The sequence below is a fragment of the Mobula birostris genome, chromosome 2 (genome assembly GCF_030028105.1).
Source record: "Mobula birostris isolate sMobBir1 chromosome 2, sMobBir1.hap1, whole genome shotgun sequence".
NCBI lineage: Eukaryota > Metazoa > Chordata > Chondrichthyes > Myliobatiformes > Myliobatidae > Mobula > Mobula birostris.
In genome coordinates, this window is record NC_092371.1 from 215216683 (window position 1) to 215243428 (window position 26746).

The 26746-nt window shown below is 41.7% G+C and overlaps 1 protein-coding gene across 7 annotated transcripts in view; it reads left to right on the forward strand.

The window, feature by feature from the left end:
• blk (BLK proto-oncogene, Src family tyrosine kinase) overlaps nt 1-26746 on the forward strand; it is an 83346-nt gene that overhangs the window by 37232 nt on the left and 19368 nt on the right. For 6 of the 7 annotated variants that reach the window (XM_072251445.1, XM_072251441.1, XM_072251442.1 and 3 more), the window contains 5 exons: nt 7288-7381; nt 10370-10468; nt 12504-12607; nt 13687-13836; nt 13924-14076. In XM_072251445.1, the coding sequence (XP_072107546.1) occupies nt 7288-7381; nt 10370-10468; nt 12504-12607; nt 13687-13836; nt 13924-14076 (600 nt within the window). The remainder of the gene's footprint in view (nt 1-7287; nt 7382-10369; nt 10469-12503; nt 12608-13686; nt 13837-13923; nt 14077-26746) is intronic. The other variant, XM_072251447.1, reaches the window with a different exon arrangement.

The following is a 26746-nucleotide window of genomic DNA, read 5'->3' on the forward strand; positions in this document are numbered from 1 at the left end:
CATTCCCAAGTACTTCACAATAGTGAACTCTAACCTTGACAAATAAGCATTGCTTTTAAGATTATGGTTTAAATTAATTGTCACTGTTTTCCCATCCAAACATATTGAACTTAATTCTATAAATACACCTTACACACGTGTTAGATAATTTCCTATATCTATTGCTCTTTTTTTTCTGACTTTTTAACTTTGTGGGCTAACATAAGTGTTGGGCTTGTGTTTGCTGATGATGTTGGTAGTATGTGGCCTCAGTGGGAACTCACGGCAACCCTGGCAAAGACCCATCTCAGAAGAGTACTTTGTTCCCGAAGCAATTGGTGAGTTTTCATTAGAGAAGGTTAATGAGTGAAATCAACAAAATGGCTATTTTAAAAGTAATCTTCAGTGAATTAAAATTAATGTTCAGGTGGAGGACAAAACATTTAAAATGCATAATATTTTGTAATAAACCCTTTGCAAAAACGTGTGCAATCACCGTGTCCGGTTTAACTTTGATATTGCCAGAGAGAGCATGCCCTCAGAATCCACTACCACAACATACAACAGGGTCTTTTAAGAGGCTCCTGGATAGGCACATGGAGCTTAGAAAAATAGAGGGCTATGGGTAACCCGAAGTAATTTCTGAAGTAAGTACATGTTCAGCACAGCATTGTGGGCCGAAAGGCCTATATTGTACTGTAGGGTTTCTGTTTCTATGAATCAAACCATGCAAACTTTACAAATAAGTTGTCAAAGTGAGGACATTTATTAATGGTCTGTGAAGAAATTTAACAATAAAATCAATTTTACCAACACTGTAAAAATAGAGGGACATTATAGAATGCCGAAATGTTTAGTATGTAATAACCATTGATACTGTTATGTTAAAGCTTTTGGATTTTTATCTGCCAATTAAATGCTTAGAAATAAGGTGGGACGGTATTGTTGGTTGATGTGAGGCTCCATCATTTGGTCACAGGTTCTTCCTTCCATGTTTATTTTGCCAGCCTTTGGCTTTATCTGGTTTGTTACTTTTTGTCTGATCTACCCTTAATGAAAATTGAAATGTGACATAAAATATTCATATCTGTGGGATGTAAAATGTAAGTCCTAGGGTGAAAACCTGGAACCCACATTTCTGATTCTGCCAGAAGTTATTGTCTGTGAGTCCATATTGAACAAGGAGTGACAGTGCAAGGAATCAGATACTGAAATATCTGGAAGCAACTCCTAGGGGCTTCTGTTAAAACAAGAGTACATGCAATACTTTCAACTGGGTTCCCTTTCTCACTTAGCAGCCTATTGGGTAATGCCATAATTGAGATGTTGGTGACCCACATCCATCTTATCTACTATACTATGAGTGATCTCCTACAGGATGCTAGAATCCAGCTTACCTGAGTTCCAACTAATAGAATTCCTTTGCAAAAATATAAACTGCCGGAGGAATGCTCAGGCCGCATCTGTGGAGGCAAAGGGAAGGTGGATATTTTAGGTCAAGACTGAGAGTGCAGAGGAAAGAAAGCCAGTATGAGAGGGTGAGAGGGCTGTGGCTGGCAGGTGACAGGTGGAACCAGGTGAGGAGGGGCACGATGGACAGATGGAACCAGGTGTATGATGGGGAGGGGTGAACGTGGGAGATTGGGGGTGATAGAAATAGATAAGGAGTGAAAAAAAAACATTAAAAAATGGGCTCTATGGAGCTAGTGGTTGTGGAGGGTGGAGGGTGGAGATAGATACAGAGGGACAAGGTGATAAACACAGACACTTGTGGCTAGAGATGTTTGAATTCGTTTGAAGTGTGTCAATTGACTGGCAGTGTTACAGATTATAGAATTCACTTTTCTCAGGTTCCTATCAATCATAACTAGACGAAGTTTGCAAATGATTGTGGTATTTAAAACGTGGGCAAAGCCACCTGTGCATTTATAGTTCAAGGCATTCACAGTTTGCTCAAGTCGTGCCCTTCACAAAACTGAGTACACAGGCAGATTGAGGTTAGATGAATCTACTACTTAAAGATTTTTTTTGGCAAGCTTTTCAACATGAACTAATTTATTAGGTAAATATTTTCAAAATTCATTCTTGTTAATGTAATGTTAATATATTATGAAATAAGTTGGGCTAAGAAATAATTTGATGTGGCTATTTTAAAAGTCATTTTCAGTGATATACAGTAAAGTATTTACAGGAGGAAGACTGAACATATTAAAAGGTGTTAAAAAGGGTGAGCAGTTTTAAGTTCCTGGGTGTGATCATCTCTGAACTTCTATCCTATGCCGAATATGTTGTTGCAATTACAAAGAAGGCCTGACAGCAGCTATATTTCATGAGGAGTTTGAGAAGAATTTGTATAATATCAAGGACATTTGCAAATCACTACAAATATACATTGGAGAGCATTCTATCTGGTTGCATCACCATCTAGTATGCAGGGGCCACTGCACAGAATTGGAAAAAGCTGCAGAAAGTTGTAAACTCAGCCAGCCCCATCATGGGAGCTAGACTCCCCAGAATGCAGGACACCTTCACAAGGTGATGCCTCAGAAAGATGGCATCCATCATTAAGGACCCATTCACCCAGGACATTCCCTCTTCTCATTGCTGCCATCTAGGAGGAGGTACAGGAGCCTGAAGAGACACACTCAACATTTCAGGAACAGCTTCTTCCTCTCCGCTATGAGATTTCTGAATGGACAATGTACCCATGAACACTACCTCACTGTTACTTGCTCTCTCTATATATAGTTTTTTATTATTATGCCATGAAACAACAAATTTCACAACATATGCCAGTGATATTAAACCTGCTCTGAGCAAGAAAAAACTTACCTCTTATACAGTATCCACCTATACTTTCCTACAATCACTTTTAAATTACGCAGATTGGAAATAACATCCCCTCCTCGCTGACAATTAAGTCCGGCACACTTCAAGGAAGCATGCTTAGCCCAGTGCTCTACTCTCTTTACACCCATGATTCTGTGGTTAGACCCAGTTCGAACACCATCTATAGCTGCTATGATACTGACATTGCCATGATAGTGTGGCAGTCAGAGTGATGCCATGACAGTTCGGGCGTTCCAGAGTTTGGAGTTCAATTCCAGCACCGTTCTGGAGGGAGTCTCTGTACATGCTCCCCGTGGAATGCATGTGTTTTCCCCGGGTGCTCCAATTTCCCCTCACAGTCCTAATGGGTAGGTTAATTGTCCTGTGGATTAGCTGGGGTTAATCGGTGTTATGGGGTTACTGTGGCAACGCGGCTCAAAGGGCCTGAAGGACCTTCTCCGCACTGTATTGCTAAGTAAGTACAGTACTGTGCAAAGGTCATAGGTAGAGAGGTAGCTAAGAATTCTGCACAGTACTTTACTTGTCAATGTGGAGCAGAGAGTGAGTTTGTAAATCTGATGGGATATTGGGAACAGGGAGCGTGGAGCGCTGCGGGAGGGGTGTGGGACAAGTGGCCGTGGCAGAGAAGGAGTGCCAGGAGTGGGGGATGGGGGGTGGCGCAGTGGCAGACACACACAGCCCTGAGACACCAGGCAACGTCATTTGATTCCAAACAATTGGTGTATTGATCATTGCAGAATGTCTCTGGTGCTTCCCACTCCCTTCCCCTTTTCCCAACCATGATTCCCCTCTCCCTGCCCCCTTCTCGCTCTCAGCCCTCAATAGAGACATATCACATTCAAGTTTATCATCACTCACATGTCATGAAGTTTTTTTTATGGCAGCAGTACAGTGCAATACATAGAATTACTACAGTACTATGCAGAAGTTGTAGGTGCCTTAGCTATATATATGTGTCTAAGACTTTTGCACAGGACCATAAATGAATAAATGCCAATGACACAACTATTGTTGGCAGAATTTCAGCTGGTGATGAGGAGATGTACAGGAGCAAGGTAGATCAGCTAACTGAGTGATATTGCAACAACAAACTTGCACTCAACATCAGTAAGACCAAGGAATTAACTCTGGTCGTCAGGTTGGGGAAGTCGAGGGAACACATACCAGTCTTCATCAAGCAATCAGCAGTGGAAAGAGTGAGCAGTTTCAGGTTCCTGGGTGTCCACCTCATTAAGGATCCATCCTGAGTCAAACATATTGATGCAATTACAAAGAAGACATGACAGCAGCTTTATTTCATTAGGAGTTTGGGGAGAATCGAAGACAAGTGCAAATTTCTACAGGTGTACCATGGAGAGCGTTTTATCTGGTTATCACCATCTAGTTTGGAAGGGCCACTGCACAGGATCAGAAAGTTGTAAACTCAGCCAGCCCCATCATGGCCACTAACCTCCCCAGTATTGAAGACACCTTCAAAAGGTGATGCCTCAAAAAGGCGCATCCATCATTAAGGACCCCCATCATGGAGAAAGGCTAACTTTGAGGAGATGTGAAAGGATTTAGAAGGAGTAGAGTGGGACAAGTTGTTTTATGGGAAGGATGTAATAGAGAAATGGAGGTCATTTAAATGTGAAATTTTGAGGGTACAGAATATTTATGTTCCTGTTAGGTTGAAAGGAAAGGTTAAGAGTTTGAGAGAGCCATGGTTTTCAAGGGATATTGGAAACTTGGTTCAGAAAAAGAGAGGGATCTACAATAAATATAAGCAGCTTGGAGTAAATGAGGTGCTCGAAGGATATAAAGAATGTAAAAAGAATCTTAAGAAAGAAATTAGGAAAGCTGAAAAAAGATATGAGGTTGCTTTGGCAAGTAAGGTGAAAATAAATCCAAAGGGTTTCTACAGTTATATTAATAGCAAAAGGATAGTGAGGGATAAAATTGGTCCCTTAGAGAATCAGAGTGGACAGCTACATGCGGAGCCAAAAGAGATGGGGGAGATTTTGAACAATTTCTTTTCTTCGGTATTCACTAAGGAGAAGGATATTGAATTGTGTAAGGTAAGGGAAACAAGTAGGGTAGTTATGGAAACTATGATGATTAAAGAAGAGGAAGTACTGGTGCTTTTAAGGAATATAAAAGTGGATAAGTCTCTGGGTCCTGACAGGATATTCCCTAGGACCTTGAGGGATGTTAGTGTGGAAATAGCAGGGGCTCTGACAGAAATATTTCAAATGTCATTAGAAACGGGGATGGTGCCGGAGGATTGGCGTATTGCTCATGTGGTTCCATTGTTTAAAAAGGGTTCTAAGAGTAAACCTAACAATTATCGGCCTGTGAGTTTGATGTCAGTGGTGGGTGAATTGATGGAAAGTATTCTTTGAGATATAATTATCTGGATAGACAGGGTCTGATTAGGAACAGTCAACATGGATTTGTGCGTGGAAGGACATGTTTGACAAACCTTATTGAATTTTTTGATGAGGTTTTTTGATGAAGAATGCTGTAGAACAGAGGGATCTAGGAATAATGGTGCATAGTTCCCTGAAGGTGGAATCTCGTGGATAGGGTGGTGAAGAAAGCTTTTGTTATGCTGGCCTTTATAAATCAGAGCATTGAGTATAGGAGTTGGGATGTAATGTTGAAATTGTACAAGGCATTGGTAAGGCCAAATTTGGAGTATTGTGTACAGTTCTGGTCACCAAATTATAGGAAAGATGTCAACAAAATTGAGTGAGTACAGAGAAGATTTACTAGAATGTTGCCTGGGTTTCATCTCCTAGGTCACAGAGAAAAGTTGAACAAGTTAGGTCTTTATTCTTTGAAACGTAGAAGATTGAGGGGGGACTTGATAGAGGTATTTAAAATTATGAGGGGGATAGATAGAGTTGATGTGGATAGGCTTTTTCCATTGAGAGTGGGGGAGATTCAAACAAGAGGACATAAGTTGAGAGTTAAAGGGCAAAATTTTAGGGGTAACATGAGGGGGAACTTCTTTTCTCAGAGAGTGGTAGCTGTGTGGAATGAGCTTCCAGCAGAAGTGGTTGAGGCAGGTTCGGTGTTGTCATTTAAAGTTAAATTGGATAGCTATATGGACAAGAAAGGAATGGAGGGTTATGGGCTGAGTGCAGGTCGGTGGGACTAGGTAAGAGTAAGAATTTGGCACGGACTAGAAGGGCCGAGATGGCCTGTTTCCGTGCTGTAATTGTTACATGGTTATACGGTTATACCATCAAGGAGGAGGTACTGGAGCCTGAAGAAACACAAGAACAATGTCTTCCCCTCTGCCATCAGATTCTGAATGGACAATGAATCCATGAACGCTGCCTCACTGTTTTTTCCTCTCTTTTTGCATGACTTATATAATTTAATATTTTTATATATTTATTGTAATTTATGGTTTTTATTATCAGGTGTTACAATGTACAGATGTTGAAAAACAACGAATTACATGACATATGACTATTAGGATTTTAAACCTAATTCCTGCCCTGGGAAAAAGCCTGTGGCTGTCCACTCAATCTATGTCTCTTATAATCTTGTACAGCTCTATCAGGTTTTGCTAAACCTCCTTCGCTCCAAAGAGAAAAACCCAGCCTATCCTCATAAGACATGCTTTCCAATCCTGTTAAGTCTCCTGTGTACCTCTCTAAAGTCTCCACATTCTTCCTATAGTGAGGTGACCACATCTTTGTTTTAACATTATTTTAGTATTTGGTCACAAATGAAGTATTGTGATGTTTTTAAGAGTTCTGTACTAAACATAGATTTGAATCTATTTGAACAGTATTTTATTTCTCTCTGATCATTTGTGATTGTTAAAAATAGTTCCATCAGCCTTTAATAGCTCTGAGCTGTCAAAGGCCTTTGAGTCATTCTGAAGTGGGGGCTTAGAATCTGGGGTCTGTGGCCTAGTTTCTTTTAGTGGCCTATTCTGCCTTACAGGACACCTCTTGCACAACTTCCCACATCCAGAACAGAGTGCAGACAAGTGGGCCGGCACTGCAGGGGCCTAAACCCGGGACAATCTAGTCTAACAGAGAATTTATTGTCAACACTTGTTTCAACCAATGGACTGGTTGTTTCATGAGGATGAATGAGTCACATTAATGTTTACCAAATAAAGTCAATTCGCACAATTAAAAGTTCTGTTTTGGTAAGCAAAAGAAGCTGAAATTAAAGTTTTCCCCATTGAAACATGGCCAAACTTCGAGAAAACTTGCAGTGAATGAAGGATAGTTATAAATTACTTTCCAAAACCCTGCCTCAGTGACATTTAGCGGTGTGGATACCAAACATGAGTGACAATAACCAATGATCTCTCTCTGGCTGGCTGTGGTGCTGGCTCCATATGCAACAAAGATGAGACTGCCTTTTTAGTAAACTAGAGCTGCTATCCACATGGTGGACTAATTTTCAAAATACTTATTTTAACTCATTATGTAATGCCTTTTCTTCCAGCAGCAAAGACGTTTGTTGGATTATACGACTATGAACCAACAAGTGAACGTGATCTGGGATTTAAGAAAGGCGAACGCCTTATTGTGGTATCAGAGTAAGTAAATACCAATTGCTCTTTTACATTAGCTAGAAGCATCTGCTTCCAGATGTGCACTCGGTTCTAAAATTATATTTCTTATTCGCTTTTATTGACATTAGCTAAGTAGACTTAGTTACAGAAAATTGACACCTGTGATAATGCCCTCAAACTCAGTTGCAACATTGTTCATGAAACCTGATGTGGGTTTATTTCATAGTGGTCACCTTATGTCAGGGGTTCCCAATTTTTTTATATGCCATGGACCAATACCATTAGGCAAGGGGTCTGTGAACCCCAGTTGGGAACCCTTGCCTCATATACACATGTTTGATGCTGCTTTAATTCACTTTGTCAACAGATGGTGTTCTGTTTTTATTTATTTATCTTTGGGATGTGGACATTGCTAGCGATACAATCACTTATTATCTATCCACTTAAAAAGCAGATTCAAGTCAATCAGATTGGTGAGTCTGAAACCTCATGAAAGGAAGACCACGTCATCAGTGAACTAGAAGATCCTGCAGTGTCAAGCTGATCATTACTTTAATTCCGGTTCTATTTAATTACCTGTACTTGAATTTAAGTGCTCTCACGTCTCTGGTCTAGACCTGTGGACCGAACCACCGGACTAGTAGCTTAATCCCATACTACTGTAACCATCAAGCTGTAGTCAGTAAAACTTTAAAAAGTTGAATACTTGTAGTTTGTTCCTACATATATTCACGATATATGGAGGAAATACACAGAATTGCTATACTGTATATGTGAAGTATTTGCTGTGGTGTGTTGGTCAGGGTGGAACAAGCAACAGAAGCACCAACAGTCAACAATTATAAAGAATAAAAACTTACATAAAAATAAAGTTAGAGGCTAAAGTACAGGTGGAATAAAATATACACAAATATAGAAATGCCTGAGTGCGAGGCTTCCATTGGTCATGGTTATTGCGTCCTAGCTGTCTAGATACACAAGCCTGGGCAGTACAATACAGAGAGCAAGTTGTGGCCATGTAGCTAGCTCTCCCCTCTCCACACATCTGATGAACCCAAAGGAACGGCAGAGACCGATACAGTTTGGTACCAGCGGCGTTGCAGGAGTTGCTAGTCAACATCGGACTATCTTAAGGGCTCCAGCTCCAGAATTTTCCCTTGGGTTTACTCCTTAAGCCTTCCTCATGAGTGGGTATAGCCGCAAGGCAGTGGAGGTTTGAAATCAGAGTTTTCCTTCTCCTAGATGAGCTGCCAACCACAGCTGATAGTGACCTAAAGCGACTAGTTTTGAAGTAGACAGTAACCCACCCTTGACCTGTCAGTAGAAATGGTTCCGCTGGGCTTAGTAGCTAAGCCACACATAAAGACCAGGAGCTCAACTTGGTTGTCAGAGGCAATTCAAGATGCACGGCATTGGGAGCATTTAATAGGCAGTGGGAGCTTCTCCGCATTACTACCCCCAGCTATAACAACCTCAAGGAACCAAATATAGAAATACCAGCACACATTTGCAATGTAAACAGCATCATAAAGAGTGGTTTAAAGTGTTTACAGTGCAGTGTAGACAGGATTTGGGGGGTGGGGTTGCTAACTGGAATGGTTGATCAGATTAACTAGCTGGGGGTAGAAATTCTTAAGACGGCATTAAGTTTTTTGTTTTGTTTTTAAACCTCTATAGCACTTCCCAGAAGAGAGCTTTTGGAAAACTTAATGTAGTATCCTGGGCTGGACACCCTGCTCACTTAAGGAAGGTGAAGCTTCTCCCATAGCCTCTCCTTTCCACGTGTAGTGATCGCCACAAGACCACTGTTTGGCTTGCCTTTCAGGAAGTCACTTGCATATGGCCTCTCCTACACTACTGTGCCCATAGCAACACCTTCACGCAGCGTCCCTGTTCTTACTGAGTTCGCTATGCCATGGCGTGACCGAGTGTCCAGCAGTATAACTGGGCGGCCAGGCTGGGCTCATCAGCCTTGGCTGGCAGTCAGCCTAGGAGAAGGACAACTCCGATTCCAAACCTGGTTAGATGGGACTTGTTAGCCTTGCCAGACAGTCCGTCTAGGAGAAACAAAACTCCAATACAGCCTTGTGTTCGTCACAGCTCACTGTGCCATTGTGGAATGTCCTCCGGCTTAAAGAGTGGAATTGGTCCCGGCACACTAATCCTCACTATAAACCTACGCAGCGCAGGCGGGAAGAAACAAAAATCTTACAGCATTGGAGAAGGGGTGCCTCAATAGTCACCAACAATCGTGCCATCGCTCCTGAGTACTCTTCTTTCCTCCTGATCTTCGCAAGCAACGAACCAGTCATCATCATCACCACCGGTATCTGCAATGATTTTTCCCACCGGTTCTTTGTCCTGGACACACAAAAGTCCTGCAGTGATGGTTAAACTACACTAATATCCTTTTCTGCTGACTTGACAGATTGCTGTAGTTTTCATATATTGTGAAAGGATGCTGTACCAAACCAAATAGTAACGGCTGATGTGAAAATGTAAACCAATGATGTCTCATTTTGCTGTACTTTAATACATTATTTCCTTACGTAGAATAAGTACAAAGAAAACCAAACTTCTGAGATAATAGATATAAAATTCTAAACTGCGACTGGACTCAAATAAAGAACGACATGAAATTTCACGCCTAGCTTGAAATTTACATGAGCATGGATTTGGCTTGCGTGAGAAATTTTTACAAACTAGCAGTTTACAGAGCAGCTCAAAACTCAGTCCAGCGGAAGAGAAAATTGCCTTATAAGGAGAATTTTGTACAACAGAGTCGATTTAATGCTCCAAAGAGAGCCTGCGTCAGACACTTAAAGTGTTTGAAAATGATGCTGCTGGGTTATTTTCACACAAACACAGCCATCTACAGAAAGTTCATCTGTAACAATTGGAGGAGCAGTAAAAGCACAGTGATTATACATTGATAGATAATCTAGTAATAACTATGTCCGTATTTTTACAGTTGCTTGATAACTGACCAGTTTTATAACATTTAATTTCTAGAAAAGGAGAATGGTGGAAGGCGAAGTCCTTGGTCTCTGGCAAAGAAGGTTTTGTTCCCAGTAACTTCATGGCAAGAGTGGACACAATAGAAGTTGAAAAGTAAATAATTCAAATTTTATTAATATTCACATTCTAGACCTTTAGTTCTTTATGCTTATTCCCTGCTTTCACAAAACTACCTGACCCTCCACCTATTTTCATGTTGTCCATAGGCTTGGCCATAAAACCATCAATTCTATGATCCAGGTCACTGATATATAATTTATAAAGAAGCCGTCCCAACACCAACCCCAGCAGAACACCACTTATTACCAGCAGCCAACCAGAAAAGGCCTCCTTTATTCCCACTCTTTGCCTCCTGTCAGTCAGCCAATCTTCTGGCTATGCTAGTATCTTTACTGTAATGCCATAGGTTCTTATCTTGCTTAGTAGCCTCATGTGCAGCATCTTATCAAAGGCTTTCTGAAAATCCAAGTAAACAACATCCACAGACTCCCCATTGTCTATTTCCTCAGAGAATTCCAACAGATATGTCAGGCATGATATCCCTTTAAGGAAACCATGCTGACTTTGGCTTATTTTTTCAATTGCCTCCAAGTACCCCAAAACCTCATCCTTAATAATGGACCCTATCAGCTTCTCACTATAGAAGTCGGGCTAATTGCCTATAATTTTCAATCTTTTTCCTCCCTCCCTTCTTAAAGAGTGGAGTGATATTTGCAATTTTCCAGTTCTCCTGAATCATAGTGCTTCTTGAAAGATGACTATTAATGCCTCCATAATCTTTTCAACTGAGGTTATACCTCAGTTATAGTCACTGACAAGAAGTGGTCCTTTTGCATTCCCCCAGAAATCAGTAGCATCATTCTTTAACATAAGAACATAAGAAATAGGAGCAGGAGTGGGCCATCTGACCCATTGAGCCTGCTCTGCCATTCAATAATATCATGGCTGATCTGACCATGGACTTATCTCCACCTACCTGCTTTCCCCCATAACCCTACTGTGCAAAAATCTATCCAACCTTGCCTTAAATATATATACTGAGGTAGTCTCCAGTGCTTCATTGGGCAGAGAATTCCACAGATTCACCACTCTTTGGGAAAAGCAGTTCCTCTTCAACTCCATCCTAAATTTACTCCCCCGAGCCCTGAGGCTATGTCCTCTAGTTCTACTCTCACCTACCAGTGGAAACAACTTTCCTGCCTCTATCTTGTCTATCCCTTTCATAATTTTATGTTTCTATAAGATCTCCTTTCACCCTTTTCTAACTTCTTGCTGCACATGTACACGAACGAGCCTTTTGTAAAATGTGTTCTGGGTCACACGGAGCTCTCTGCACATCAGGTCTCTGCAGTCGCTCATCACTTGGGCAATATGGTCTTTTTTAACTTTTACACCAAAATGGACTGTTCCACATTTCCCAAGTCATTCTCCTTTCACCCGAACTTCTCCCACTTTCTACGTCCCTTTATAACCACTTTATGACTTTGCAATTTGCTTTCCTACCTGCTTTTATTCAAGTTTATTTATACACATTGTAAATAGCTGAGGAACTAACACTGATTGTTTTAGCACACCTCTCATTATACCTTGGCCACTAAAAAAGCTTGGTTTGCGTCTACTCTCTTCTCCTGCTAGCCAGACAAACATCTATCCCAGGGGTGGTCAACATTTTTCATTCCATGTGTCAATTTTTTCACACACAAGTTCAGACGCGCTATACAACTCTTGTACCCCCATTCAATTCCTGTAAAAAATATGTTAATATAGAACTCGTGCGAAAATATCGCATCTGAACTCGTGTGTGAGAAAATTGACGTATGGAATGTAAAGGGTTGGCCACCCCTGATCTATCCATACCAACATTTTACCTCCTACAACATGGAATTTTATTTTCTGTAGTGATCTTTGATGTGGCACCTTTTCATATGCCTTCTGGCAAATGTCAAGCTCAGGCTGATCATAATCTTTGTGAAAACTCCTGTTGTCTCCAAAGAGTGTTAATGCAAGCAATTACCTGTATGAACACTGGTGATCAAGCTCAATATTTTCCATTGCAGAATGTAGGTCCTGGCCCAGATGAGGCAAATTAAACATCTACTAATATTTTTTATTATTTACAAACTTGCAGTTGGTTCTTCAGAGGAATAAGCCGGAAGGATGCTGAGAGGCAGTTGCTGGCTTCAGGCAATAAATTGGGGACATTTCTAATCCGAGAGAGTGAAACTAATAAAGGTTTGTTATGTGTGAATCTGACTTTGGAGATCAGCAGTGAGATTTACTTAAGAAAGAGTGTCACAGAGTGAATGTCTTTTTAGAGGATGCAACTGAAAAAGGTAGTTTATGAATTCGGCCATACAGGATTATGCTGATTAGATGCTGAATTATAAAATGAAAAAGGTTTAACTCCTTGAGAGTAAAAGATATGCAATTGTTTTGGTTGGGATCTTTTACCTTTCTGCCATTCTATCTTTACAGAAATACAGATTTTTTTTTCTCTTCTATTATAAAATTAAACTACCTGGAGATTTTTTTTTATGATTATTAAAAAGGAATCTTTTCAAACCTCTTGAATTAGAATTGTTAAAGAGATTACGGGAAACTAAGCAATTTACTGAGTCTTCCTCATGGATGGAAACAAATAGTCCCAGAAGTTTTTAAGAATGTCTGTTAACCATAGTTGTGCACAGTCAGCCTTATTTAAGTTGTAAAACTAAAATGGGTGGCTTGTTGGTTTGAAACATTCCAGTGAGTTGAGTTTGTAATTCAGGTTGCTTGTGGTGGCATGACTAGGTGCAAAATTTCAATGTTAATATAGTTGAAAAGTAGTTTCAAATGCTGTGGTACAAATGGTTCAATTTAATATCAGAGAATGTATATCGTATACAACCTGAAATTCTTGATCTTCACAGACATCCACGAAGCAGAAAAAAACCTCGAAGAATGAATGACAGAAATGTTAGAATCCCAAAGCCCCACCCCTCCCCCTCTCCCTCCACACACAAGCAGCAGCAAAGGCACCAGCCCTCCACCCACTTGCTCCAGTAAAAGCACCGAACCCCCACCACACCACCACGCAAGCAATAGCAAAGCCCCCAAGGGGAACATGATCTAGAATCCATCAAAAAACTGCTGTCCATCCCCAACACTTCGACAGCTCAGGCAGGGTCTCCCCCACCAAGGATGTCTGGGTGTCCTCAGCTGACAGAAAGTGGATTACTGTTTACAGTATGAGCAAGCTTTAGCTCCTTTAGCTTCTAAAGCTTTGCTGCCTAACTGTGACCTTTAACAGTTTCTTTTACTCTTTTGTTGAGGTGCCTTTTCACTGTCTGTGAAGGACCATGACTCTAAGTATGGTGATATAGTGAAGCACTACAAGATAAGACTACTTGATGATGGTGGTCATTATATCACCCCGAGAGCCACATTCTCCAGTTTACAGAAATTGGTTCATCATTATTCAAGTAAGTATGAGCAGCATTAATGAAAGAATTCCATTCTAGTCATGTTTGATTGCCTTACATGTTTGCTATTTTACATTATGTCTTCAGAAAGTTCAGATGGACTGTGCCAACGTCTCACTAAGCCATGCCCCATGATGGCTCCTCGAAAGCCCTGGTGGCCCGATGAATGGGAAATTCCAAGAGAAGCCCTGAAGCTTGGAGCTAAACTTGGAGCTGGGCAGTTTGGGGAAGTTTGGATGGGTGAGTACTGAAATCAGCAAGATTTGTTGGTGACAAAACTTCAATTCCTCCCTGGTTTCTAGTGTTGAAGAATGCTGTTTTCAGATTCAGTGGGTAGAAGTCCCTCAGGGCTGCTCACATTCTGCCAACAGCTATCAGTGGCTTGCAGCAATGCGATGGCAAAGATTGATACAAGTATTGGGACAAAATTCAAAGTAAATTTATTATCAAATTAAATATATGTCACTGTATACAACCCTGAGACTCATTTTCTTGCATTAACTGCGAAGAAACACAATAGAATCAATGAAAAACTGTGCACAACAAAAACGGACAAACAACCAATGTGAAAAATTATGCAAATGCAAAAAAAAAGTAATTCATATTGAGAAAATGAGTTGTAGAGTCTTTGAAAGTGAGTCCATTGGATGTGGAATCAGGTCAGAGTTGAAGCCAGTGAAGTTATCCTCTCTGGTTCATGAACCTGATGGTTGAGGGGTAATAACTGTGCCTGAACCTGGTGGTGTGGGGCCTTCTTGATGGTGGCCACGAGAAGAGAGCAGAGCCTGACTGGTGCCAGATTGTTGTGCTGGACACTAATCTGCATTGAGACTGGATGTATTGTGGAAACGGTGTTTAGGATCACACCTTGATATAATCATATCAGCTGCAGAAAACCACCTGAGCCTTGAGCCTGCTGAGGGAATTAGCACCCGAACATGATTATTTTCCTGCACCCATTGGAGAGGCTGTCTGGTTTAGAGGGTTTGTGCTATCACGAGAGACTGGATAAACTTGGGTTGTTTTCTCTGGAGCTGCTGAGGCTGAGGGGAGATCCGACAGAGGTTTATAAGAGTAGACAGGGAGTATCTGTTTCCTTGGGATGAAATGTCTAATATCATGGAAGGTGAGGGGTGTAGGTTGAAGGGGGATGTGAGTGGTATGGTTTTTATTCAGAGAGTCATGGATGGCTGGAATGTGCTGCCTAGTATGGTGGTAGAGGTAAATACTTCAGAGGGTTTTAAGAGACATTTGGTTAGACTCATGGATGCGAGGAAGATGAAGGCATATGGACGTTGTGTAGGTAGTAGGTTTGAGTTTGGGTGTTTTTGCTTTGCTCTTTATCTGGTTTGCCACAACACTGTGGGCTGAATGGCCTGTTCCCATGCTGTACTAGTCTATGTCCATGTTCAATCGAGTAGAAGCCCCATTATCTGCTAGCCCCAGTGGAATCCCAGATCATTGGAGAGCTATCACCAAAGCTGGCTGGATAAAATTCTCCAAGTACACTCTCAGGATAAGGAAGCCAATATTACCAATTGCTCTCAGGCCAATGTTGCGTGACCGAGGCTTTAGTTACTCTCAACCCTGTTGGACAGTCTTGCCTGACACCAGACTTTCGAAACAGCCACCAGGTTTTATCACTGAAACGATTTACCAGATAGTCATAGACAAGGACTCAAGCATGGTCTTGAAACCTTCCTGAATATTTGCAATGTCTCCACTCAATCCTGGCAACTCCCTGCCATGACTGCTCAAAGGAGCACTTAAGACGGTAATGAGAATCTCATCCATTCATCACATTAGACTGAAGCCCTGCATAAGTTGCACAAGGAGCACACTACTACCAAAACCACCAAAATCTGCTCACCTTTCCAAGTACATCTTACACCACCTGTGGCAAAATCTGCAGGTCCCACATTAGTTTCATCAGTCACCTTGGAAATCATTAAACCAGAGTGGAAGCTAATCATCCTCGATTCTAAGGAACCAACCCATAACAAAGATGTCTGAGTTATAAAAGAGTCTAGTCCATAATGTAGGAACTGAATTCTGTTATTCTGTTTAACCATCTCTGCTGGTCAATTAATTTTGGGGCATTTGAAATTTCCATTATCATTTTTGATATTATTCACTCACTTCTCCAATGTGACCGTTCCTTCATTTTCCTTCCACTATTCAACAGCCCATATTCAGCTCCTGCTATGTGACTGATCCATCGTTAGCTTTTATCCTGTCAACATCAAGCCTATTTCTATTGTGTCAGCAACTGCATATGCTTTTCTGCCACCATTAAGTTACCTGATGAAAAAAAATGTAAAATCACTGCAGTTTTCACAAACTACTTTTTTTTTTGGCGTGTGCCTGCGTACATGCGAGTCTGTGCGTGTCCGTGCATCCGTGATGATGTCTTTTTCATGGCTTTTACAAGGCGCGAAGTGAGAGAGAGACTGTGTGGCGCACCACTCCTCACACAGACATTTTTTCGCAGTATTTTCCCTTTATTTTACGAGGTCGAGTTGCGATCCCGACACTCAACCCGGCACGGATGGGAAGCGTACTCAGGAGCGGACCCGGCTAGTTTCGAACCTGGGAACCTCCGCTCCCGGGTCTGGCACTGATGTCGTTGCACCACCAGCCGACCCTTCACAAACTATTTTCACTACTGCTCCAAGTCTTTTTTATTCTCTGGTTACTTATACTACTTACGTTTTCCCTTAGTTTTATCTGTTCTATATTCTCTTGCATTTACTTGTAGAAGTTTCATTTTACTCAGACTTGCATCTTCCCATTTTACATCCTTGGCCATTTCCACTAAGATTAAGACTCACTTGTTTCCTGCATCAAAATGGTTCCAGAATCCTATGAAGAGAAACACCTCTATCCTGCACTGCAGGACTGATGAAGGGTCTCAGCCCAAAATGTCGACCGTTTACTCTTTTGCATAGATGCTGCCTGGCCTGCTGTGTTCTTCCAGCATTTTGTGTGTGTCGCTTGGATTTCCTGCATCTGCAGATTTTCTCATCCTCAGACATGAAGACCGGAGCAGGCCTACAGCCTCGGCCTCTCTTCAAATTGAATTGTTCTTTTTGATGTTGGCTAGCGACAATGAATGGTGCAGATCACACGAGGAGTGATTTGTCTCCGATACTTTGCAACCCATTCGATCTGAAGAATGCCTCAGCATACCAAATCCACTGGGAATGGAACCTTGCTGTTTCTCTAACCAGACAGAAACAGTCATCTAAATACATTTTCATTATATATATTTATTTACTTATGTTTATATATAAAGAAAAGCTGCAGAGGGTTGTAGACTTGGACAACTCCACCATAAGCACCAGCATCCCCACCATTAAGAACATCTTCAAAAACTGGTGTCTCCAGCAGGTGGCAGCCGTCATTACGGACCCTCACCATTTGGGTCTTGTCCTTTTCTCATCACTACCCATCAGGAAGGAGGTACAGGAGCTTGAAGGCCCACACTCAAAGTTTTAGGAAGAGCAAATAGATAAATTGATACATCATTAAGCTGGAACAACTTCTTCCCCTCTGCTACCTGATTGTGAAAGGTCCATGAATGCTGCCTCACTGTTTTGTTTTCTTGTTGTACTATTAATCAGTTTTTAAATTTATGTCTCTCTTACTGTAACTTGCAGTAATTTTTTTTATGAACTGCGCTGTACCACAGCCACTAAACAAGAAATTTCACGACGTCTATCTGAGAATAAACCTGATTCTGATTCTGGTCAACTTGTGGAATAATTGACAAGGGTAGTAATGATAATTGTAGGCAGCAGATAATAGTTTTGATTAAACGTTCAGATTAATGATAGGTCATGTAATGGAGATGGTCTCATTAAACTGCGTTTGTGGCTGGGAAGTTGCAGCTCCTGGGAGAACTCACTGGGGCTGTGGACTGCTTGTCCCTGAATGCTCCCTTGTGATCTCAGTGCTCCAAGAGGCTTCCTAAAAAGGAGCATGGTATTGGATACTGACCAGCAAGGGAACGTAGAAAGTAAAAAGTAGAATAGTACAGCACAGTTTAGGCCCTTCGGCCCACAATGTTGTGCCGACCCTTAAACCCTACCTCCCATATAACCCCCCCAACTTAAATTCCTCCATATACCTGTCTAGCAGACTCTTAAATTTCACTCGTGTATCTGCCTCCACCACTGACTCAGGCAGTGCATTCCACACAGCAATTACTCTCTCAGTAAAAAACCTTCCTCTAATATCCCCCTTGAACTTCCCACCCCTTACCTTAAAACCATGTCCTCTTGTATTGAGCAGTGGTGCCCTGGGGAAGAGGCGCTGGCTATCCACTCTATCTATTCCTCTTAATATCTTGTACACCTCTATCATGTCTCCTCTCATCCTCCTTCTCTCCAAAGAGTAAAGCCCTAGCTCCCTTAATCTCTCATCATAATGCAGACTTTCTAAACCAGGCAGCGTCCTGGTAAATCTCCTCTGTACCCTTTCCAATGCTTCCACATCCTTCCTATAGTGAGGTGACCAGAACTGGACACAGTACTCCAAGTGTGGCCTAACCAGTTTTATAGAGCTGCATCATTACACCGCGACTCTTAAACTCTATCCCTCGACTTATGAAAGCTAAGACCCCATAAGCTTTCCTAACTATCCTATCCACCTGTGAGGCAACTTTCATGGATATATGGACATGTACCCCCAGATCCCTCTGCCCCTCCACACTACCAAGTATCCTGCCGTTTACTTTGTACTCTGCCTTGGAATTTGTCCTTCCAAAGTGTACCACCTCACATTTCTCTGGGTTGAACTCCATCTGCCATTTCTCAGCCCACTTCTGCATCCTATCAATGTCTGTCTGCAATCTTCGACAATCCTCTACACTATCTACAACACCACCAACCTTTGTGTCATCTGCAAACTTGCCAACCCACCCTTCTATCCCCACATCTAAGTCGTTAATAAAAATCACAAAAAACAGGGGTCCCAGAACTGATCCTTGTGGGACACCACTAGTCACAACTCTCCAATCCAAATGTACTCCCTCCACCACAACCCTCTGCTTTCTGCAGGCAAGCCAATTCTGAATCCACCTGGCCAAACTTCCCCGGATCCCATGCCTTCTGACTTTCTGAATAAGCCTACCGTGTGGAAGCTTGTCAAATGCCTTACTAAAATCCCTGTAGATCACATCCACTGCACTACCCTCATCTATATGCCTGGTCACCTCCTCAAAGAACTCTATCAGGCTTGTTAGACATGATCTGCCCTTCACAAAGCCATGCTGACTGTCTCTGATCAGGCCATTATTCTCTAAATGCCCATAGATCCTATCTCTAAGAATCTTTTCCAACAGCTTTCCCACCACAGACGTAAAGCTCACTGGTCTATAATTACCCGGACTATCCCTACTACCTTTTTTGAACAAGGGGACAACATTCACCTCCCTCCAATTGTCTGGTACCATTCCCGTGAACAACGAGGATATGAAGATCCTAGCCAGACGCTCAGCGATCTCTTCCCTCGCCTCATGGAGCAGCCTGGGGAATATTCCGTCATGACGGAATGAGGTAACAGTAGGCTTATAACTGCAAGGAGTGTTTAAAATAAAATTATCTATAAACTCATACAAAGTCATTAGTGTTAAGGACCACAGAATTTCATTATCACATTGCAGTCCAACTTTCGAATTCGTTCCATAGTCACTGGACTAAATTATAGAGGCGGAGTTTGAATGCAGCAGTTGTTACACACTGAAAACTGCAGTCCAGGAAGAAATCAGATTGTCTTTGACAATGGCTGAGAGTTGCAGATGCTTCACAAACAATCTCACAATATTTGATGCTGTTGGCTAACGACTTTCAGCCACATCTAATAGGTGATATATTGGTAACAGACACCCACTTGTGTGATCTGCAAACTGATAAAGTTTCCTCTCTCAATCTCTCTGGCTCCATCTTTGGAGACAGTCTATCTACTGACATCTTTGAAAAACCCACTGACTCTCAAAGTTGTCTTGAATATACCTCCTCCCACCCGGTCATTTGCAAAAGTGCCATTCCCTTTTCTCAGTCCCTCCGTCTCTGCTACATCTGTTCTCTGTTTGAAGCTTTTCATTCCAGAACACCTGAGATGTCCTACTTTAAAGAAAAGGGCTTCGCTTCCTCCACCATCAACACTGCCCTCACCCGCACCTCTTCCATTTCGTGCTCATCTGCCCTCACCACCAAACCTAGTATTGTCTCAATATTAAGATCCTCATCTTTATTTGTGAGCTCCTTCAAGTCCTTGTCCCTCTCTAAATCGGGAATCTCCTCAGTAATATAACCCCCAAGGATCTGTACACTCTTCCAACACTACCTTTTGCACCTGCCCAGTTTTCATTTCTCCATCACTGGTGGCTGAGGTTAGCTGATAACAATTAGGAGTTTTGCAATTCCCTTCTGAACCTCACCCCTTGCTACTCTGTTTCACACTAGATACTTTTAAAACCCAAATACTTTTACTCATTCCGGTATTTTTTTGTGGTTTAATATCACATTTCGTTGCACAATGTACTGTTGATGTACCTTGGGACGATTTGCCACTTTAACATTGCCACGGACAGTATATACACAAGCGGGTTAGTTTTGCAGTGTACTATGAAAAAATAAACTAGAGCACAGATTTTGATGAATCTATGCTTACATGGACATTCTATATTAAAGTTTCCAATTTTTTTTCCTTTAGCCCATAGGAGGTGTTTTAAAATTATTAATTTACCTAACAATAATCACATTCTGCAATTAGTTTGATTAATGATGAGTTCGATGTATTGTAACTAGGTTTTCAAAAAGGATAATGAATATTTAAAATTATTTGTCCAGAGGGATCATCAAATCTAGCAATTAAGTATAATTGGTACATTTGATAAAAGCTCCATTTCATGGATATTGAAAGAGAAGTCTGCATTCCTCATTTATACACTAGACCTTAGTAGAAAGATTGGAATTGTCTTTTTCAGATCAAGAAACTACTGTCAATAAAAGAAAATGTTGAATATACTTTGTAGGTTAGGTAGAATCTGTGGAAAAAGAAACAGAATAAATTTTTGGGCTGGTGAATTTTTCATCAGATCTGGAAAATAAGATACGTAAGTTTTAATTTGCAAGATACCAGAATATAACATTAATGGTAGGATAGCAGAATATAGCATTAATGGTAGGACTCTTGGCAGTGTGGAGGATCAAAGGGATCTTGGGGTCTGAGTCCATAGGACACTCAATGCTGCTAAGCAGGTTGACTCTGTGGTTAAGAAGGCATATGGTGCATTGGCTTTTATCAACCGTGGGATTGAGTTTAAGAGCTGAGAGGTAATGTTGCAGCTATATAGGACCCTGGTCAGACCCCACTTGGAGTACTGTGCTCAACTCTGGTTGCCTCACTACAGGAAAGACGTGGAAACCATAGAAAGGGTGCAGAGCAGATTTACAAGGATGTTGCCTGGATTGGGGAGCATGCCTTATGAGAATAGGTCGAGTGAACCTGGCCTTTTCTCCTTGGAGCGACGGAGGATGAGAGGTGAACTGATAGACAAGTACAAGATAATGAGAGGCATTGATCATGTGGATAGTCAGAGGCTTTTCCCCAGGGCTGAAATGGCTAGCATGAAAGGGCATAGTTTTAAGGTGCTTGGAAGAAGGTACAGAGGAGATGTCAGGGGTAAGTTTTTTACTCAGAGAGCCGGCGACAGTGGTGGCGATAGATACAATAGGGTCTTTTAAGAGACTCCTGGATGGCTACATGGAGCTTAGAAAAATAGAGGGCTATGGGTAATGCCTAGGTAGTTCTAAGGTAAGGACATGTTCGGTATAGCTTTGTGGGCCGAAGGGCCTGTATTGTGCTGTATGTTTTCTTTGTTTTTCTATGTTTCTATGGCAGAGAGGGCAAAAAACAAGGGGCAGATATCAGAATAACCTGCATGACAGAGTGATGATAAAAGACACTGAAGGGCAAAATGGAGAAGTCAAATGAACTCTACTTTCTTAGAAGTTTGCATAGATTCGTCCTCATCTGGAATTTTGACAAAGGTGCACTGTGGAGAGTATATCAACTGGTTGCATCACAGCCTAGTATGGAAACACCAATGCCCAAAAATGGAAAAGCCTACAAAAGATGGTGGGCACAGCCTAGTCCATCACAGGAAATGCCCTCCCCACCATTGCAGAAATTCATCTGGTCTCAATGCAAAATAACACAGATACTGGAAATCAGAAATAAGAAAAAACAGGGTGCACTAGGTCAGCAAAGGCCAAAGGACTGAATTGACATGTTGCCTGGACTCACCACCTGTGGCTCCCACCTGTACACTCACCTGGTCTTCCTGATTTCCATGCTGGGAATTATACTTCCAATCGCTATTTCACTCTACTCCGGGCCTGAGAATCCAAGTATGTTCAGGTTCTGTTGTTGATCATTGTGTGGAACAAGTGAGGGAGTAAAATACCAGATGAAGTGGCACATACGCCTGTCGCTCTGTTTATCCTGGATTTACGGAAGTACACCTTAGTCCAGTACCTGCTGGGGAGCACACTGAATTCTGCTAATTCCTTTTAAAACTGCCAGCCTCATTTCACCCAGTGTAAGTGGCCTTTGAAGGCTTTGCTTTGGACTCTGTCAGGGCTAAGGTGGATGATCTGAAGAGCCCAATACCAAATCTTGCTGCCTAAGCGATGATCGTCTGTAACACCAAACAGAGGAAACCATACACATAGCTAATGGCCATATTAAGAAATTTCAAGCTGATTTGGTTGCAGTAAGGAAAGATCAAGATGCACTTCATACTTACCTTACAACACTTCTGATTGAAACATATAAGATTATTAGGGGATTGGACAAGCTAGAGGCAGGAAACATGTTCCCGATGTTGGGGGAGTCCAGAACCGGAGGCCAAAGTTTAAGAATAAGGGGTAGACAATTTAGAACGGAGTTCAGGGAAAAACTTTTTCACACAGAGGGTTGTGGTTCTGTGGAATTCTCTGCCTCAAGGCAGTGGAGGCCAATTCTCTGGATTCTTTCAAAAAAGAGTTAGATAGAGCTCTGAAAGATAGCGGAGTGAAGGGATATGGGGAGAAGGAAGGAAAAGGGTACTGATTGTGAATGATCAGCCATGATCACAGTGAATGGTGGTGCTGGCTCGAAGGGCTGAATGGCCTACTCCTGCACCTATTGCCTATTGTCTGTAACACTTCTTGTGACATAAATACTTTTAGGCTGCTGCTGTTGTCATCACTGGAGGGGGACATTATAACCAGCTAGTAAACAACTACTTAGGTAGTTATAGCTTTGGCCATTTTTAAGATCAAATACTACCCTTATTCATTTTGTGTTTGTTTGGTATTATTTCCTGTGCTCAACAGTGTGGTGTGTCTTTTTTTAAGCACGTACCTGGAAATTCAAGATCTCAAAAACCACATCTCTGTCACAAATGAATGAGTATCATTTGTGGTGGCTTGACCTGAATGCCAGATATTTGCCTTGCCTATGTGGTGGTTGATTCAAGTATTCCCATGATGGGAAGCAAAGGAAGTGCTGGACTGCCTGGCACTTCTGATGGACAGGATGCAGCACAAAGTTTGTTGTGATCACCAGAGAGTGACAGTTAGAATGAAAGGTTTACTCAGCTGGGTTCGCAAAGGTGGACTTGAAATGGTTGAGTCCAGAGATTAATATCTTTTTTAAAATCTCTTTGGTGATTGTAAACAATTTTTATGAACGTTTTAACTTTCTCACCATGCCTGTGAATTTAACCCTTTTAACTATGTGGGGAAAACCAAGCTTAAGCAATAGACAGTGTTTCCTCTGTTTATTTATTAATCCTTGGGGTTCTTCTGGGAGTCAAAACTGGCGAGCAGATTTAATTCCAATATTTCAGTTTATTTTGGGGTACAAATGTACAAATACTAAGCAAACTAAATAAAGAGCTGAGAATGATACTTTGAGATAGCAGACAACACACATCAAAGTTGCTGGTGAACGCAGCAGGCCAGGCAGCATCTGTAGGAAGAGGTGCAGTCGACGTTTCAGGCCGAGACCCTTCGTCAGGACTAGATTTTTGAGATAGCAGAGATGCTTTGCTTCAGTATTCACTACAGAAAAGGATCTTGGCGATTGTAGGGATGATTTACAGCGGATTGAAAAGCTTGAACATATAGGCATCAAGAAAGAGGATGTGCTGGAATTTTGGAAAGCATCAAATTGGATAAGTCTCTGGGACCGGACGGGATGTACCCCAGGCTACTGTGGAAGGCGAGGGAGGGGATTGCTGAGCCTCTGGTAATGAACTTTACATCATCAATGGGGACGGGAGAGGTTCCAGAGGATTGCAGGGTTGCAGACGTTGTTCCCTTATTCAAGAAAGGGAGTAGAGATAGCCCAGGAAATTATAGACCAGTGAGTCTTACTTCAGTGGTTGGTAAGTTGATGGAAAAGATCCTGAGAGGCAGGATTTATGAACATTTGGAGAGGCATAAAATGATTAGTAATAGTCAGCATGGCTTTGTCAAAGGCAGGTCATGCCTTACGAGCCTGATTGAATTTCTTGAGGATGTGACTAAACACATTGATGAAGGTAGAGCAGCAGATGTAGTGTATATGGATTTCAGCAAGGCATTTGAAAAGGTACCCCATGCAAGGCTTATTGAGAAAGTAAGGAGGCATGGGATCCAAGGGGACCTTGCTATGTGGATCCAGAATTGGCTTGCTCACAGAAGGCAAAGAGTGGTTGTAGAAGGGCCATATTCTGCATGGAGGTCAGTGACCAATAGTGTGCCTCAGGGATCTGTTCTGGGACCCCTTCTCTTTGTGATTTTTATAAATGACCTGGATGAGGAAGTGGAGGGATGGGTTTGTAAATTTGCTGATGACACAAAGGTTGGGAGTGTTGTGGATAGTGTGGAGGGTTGTCAGAGGTTACAGCGGGATATCAATAGGATGCAAAACTGGGCTGAGAAGTAGCAGATGGAGTTCAACCCAGATAAGTGTGAGGTGGGTTCTTTTTTAATATCTACATGCTCAAGCTTTTTGTCCACTGTAAGTCATCCCCACAATCACCAAGATCCTTTTCCATAGTGAAAACTGAAGCAAAGATTTCATTAAGTACTTCCACTCTCTCCTCCGGTTCCATACACACTTTTCCACTGTCACGTCTTATCCTTTTGCTCTTCACATACTTGCAGAATGCCTTGGAGTAATCCTTAATCCTGCTCACCAAGGCTTTCTCATGGTCCCTTCTGGCTCTCCTAATTTCATTCTTAAGCTCCTTCCTGCTATCCTTATAATTTTCTCGATCTCTATCATTACCTAGTTTTTTGAAACTTTCGTAAGCATTTCTTTTCTTCTTGACTAGATTTTCAACAGCCTTTGTGCACCATGGTTCCTGTACCCTACCATCCTTTCCCTGTCTCATTGGCACGTACCTATGTAGAACGCCATGAAAATATCCCCTGAACATTTGCCACATTTCTGCTGTACATTTCCCTGAGAATATTTGTTCCCAATTTATGCTTCCAAGTTCCTGCCTGATAGCTTCATATTCCCCTTACACCACTTAAACACTTTCCTAACTCGTCTGTTCCTATCCTTCTCCAGTGCTATGGTAAAGGAAATAGAATTGTGATCACTATCTCCAAAATGCTCTCCCACTGGGAGACCTAGCACCTGACCAGGTTAATTTCCCAATACCAGGTCAAGTGTAGCCTCGCCTCTTGTAGTCTTATCTACATATTGTGTCAGGAAACCTAACAAACTCCACCCCATCTAAACTCCTTGGGAGATGCCAATCAATATTTGTGGCAGGGATGAAGGAACTGAGAAAATGGAACACATGTTTGCAGGAGACCGTATGGGAAGAGGAATTGTCAAGATAGCCATGGGAATTGATAGGTTTATAAACAACGTTGTTTAACATTTTGTCTCCGGAGGTTTGCAGGAAGGGCACCATCAATGGTGGAGTGAAGAAAAGGTAAGCAAATAACACATAGAACATGAGCTGCAAAGTCAGTTCAGCACTGAAGCAAGGGAAACCAGGTTTGGGACCCAAGACTCCTGCACCTCCCGCCCAATGATAGTAGAGAGAAGAGAGGGAGATGGATCAAACTACAGGCAGACAGAGCTGAACATTGGCTTGTTTTCCATTCTCAGGACTCAATGCTTTAATCTGCCTGGATGCTTTAGGTGCCGAGTGATGGAACTGAAACATTAAGTCTGTTTCTCTTTGCATAGATGCTGCCTGGCATACTGAATCTTTCCAACATTTTTGGTCTTTTATTTCATACTTCTGACATCATAGTTTTTGATTTTCAATTGCTGCTAAGTTATGGACCTTGGTACTGTCATGAAAAGTTTCAGATATATTGATGCTTTGAGAAAGATGTTCCTGTAATTGTTTGAGAGACAAAGAAATGGAAAAAACTGTTGAAAAGCTGAAATGGAGGTAAAACAAGAGGATACCAATAGCATGTAATGTGCTGGATATTCTATGTAACTTTAAATAGTTATAAGTTTCACTTGTCATTAGTGTGTTAGCTCTTTCTGTCTCATGAAAATGCTCTGTTGTCCCAGATTAAATTTAGTATTGATTAGACTTAAGAACATAGGACATTGAACATTACAGCTGAGTACAGGCCATTTGGCCCACGATGTAGCCTTACGAATGTACTCTGAGATCAATCTAATCCTTCCCTCTTACAGAGCTCTACATTTTTCTTGTTGAACCACTCTATGCTCTATTCTAATCTATACAATGAACTCCTTGCTTTTCACAAACCTTACAATCTCCTACTTCATATTTTACATCAAAAAGTAATGGAAACAGCCCAGTCCACCATGGGTAAAACTCTCCTCAGCATTGAGCGCTGTCGCAGGAAAGCAGCATCCATCATCA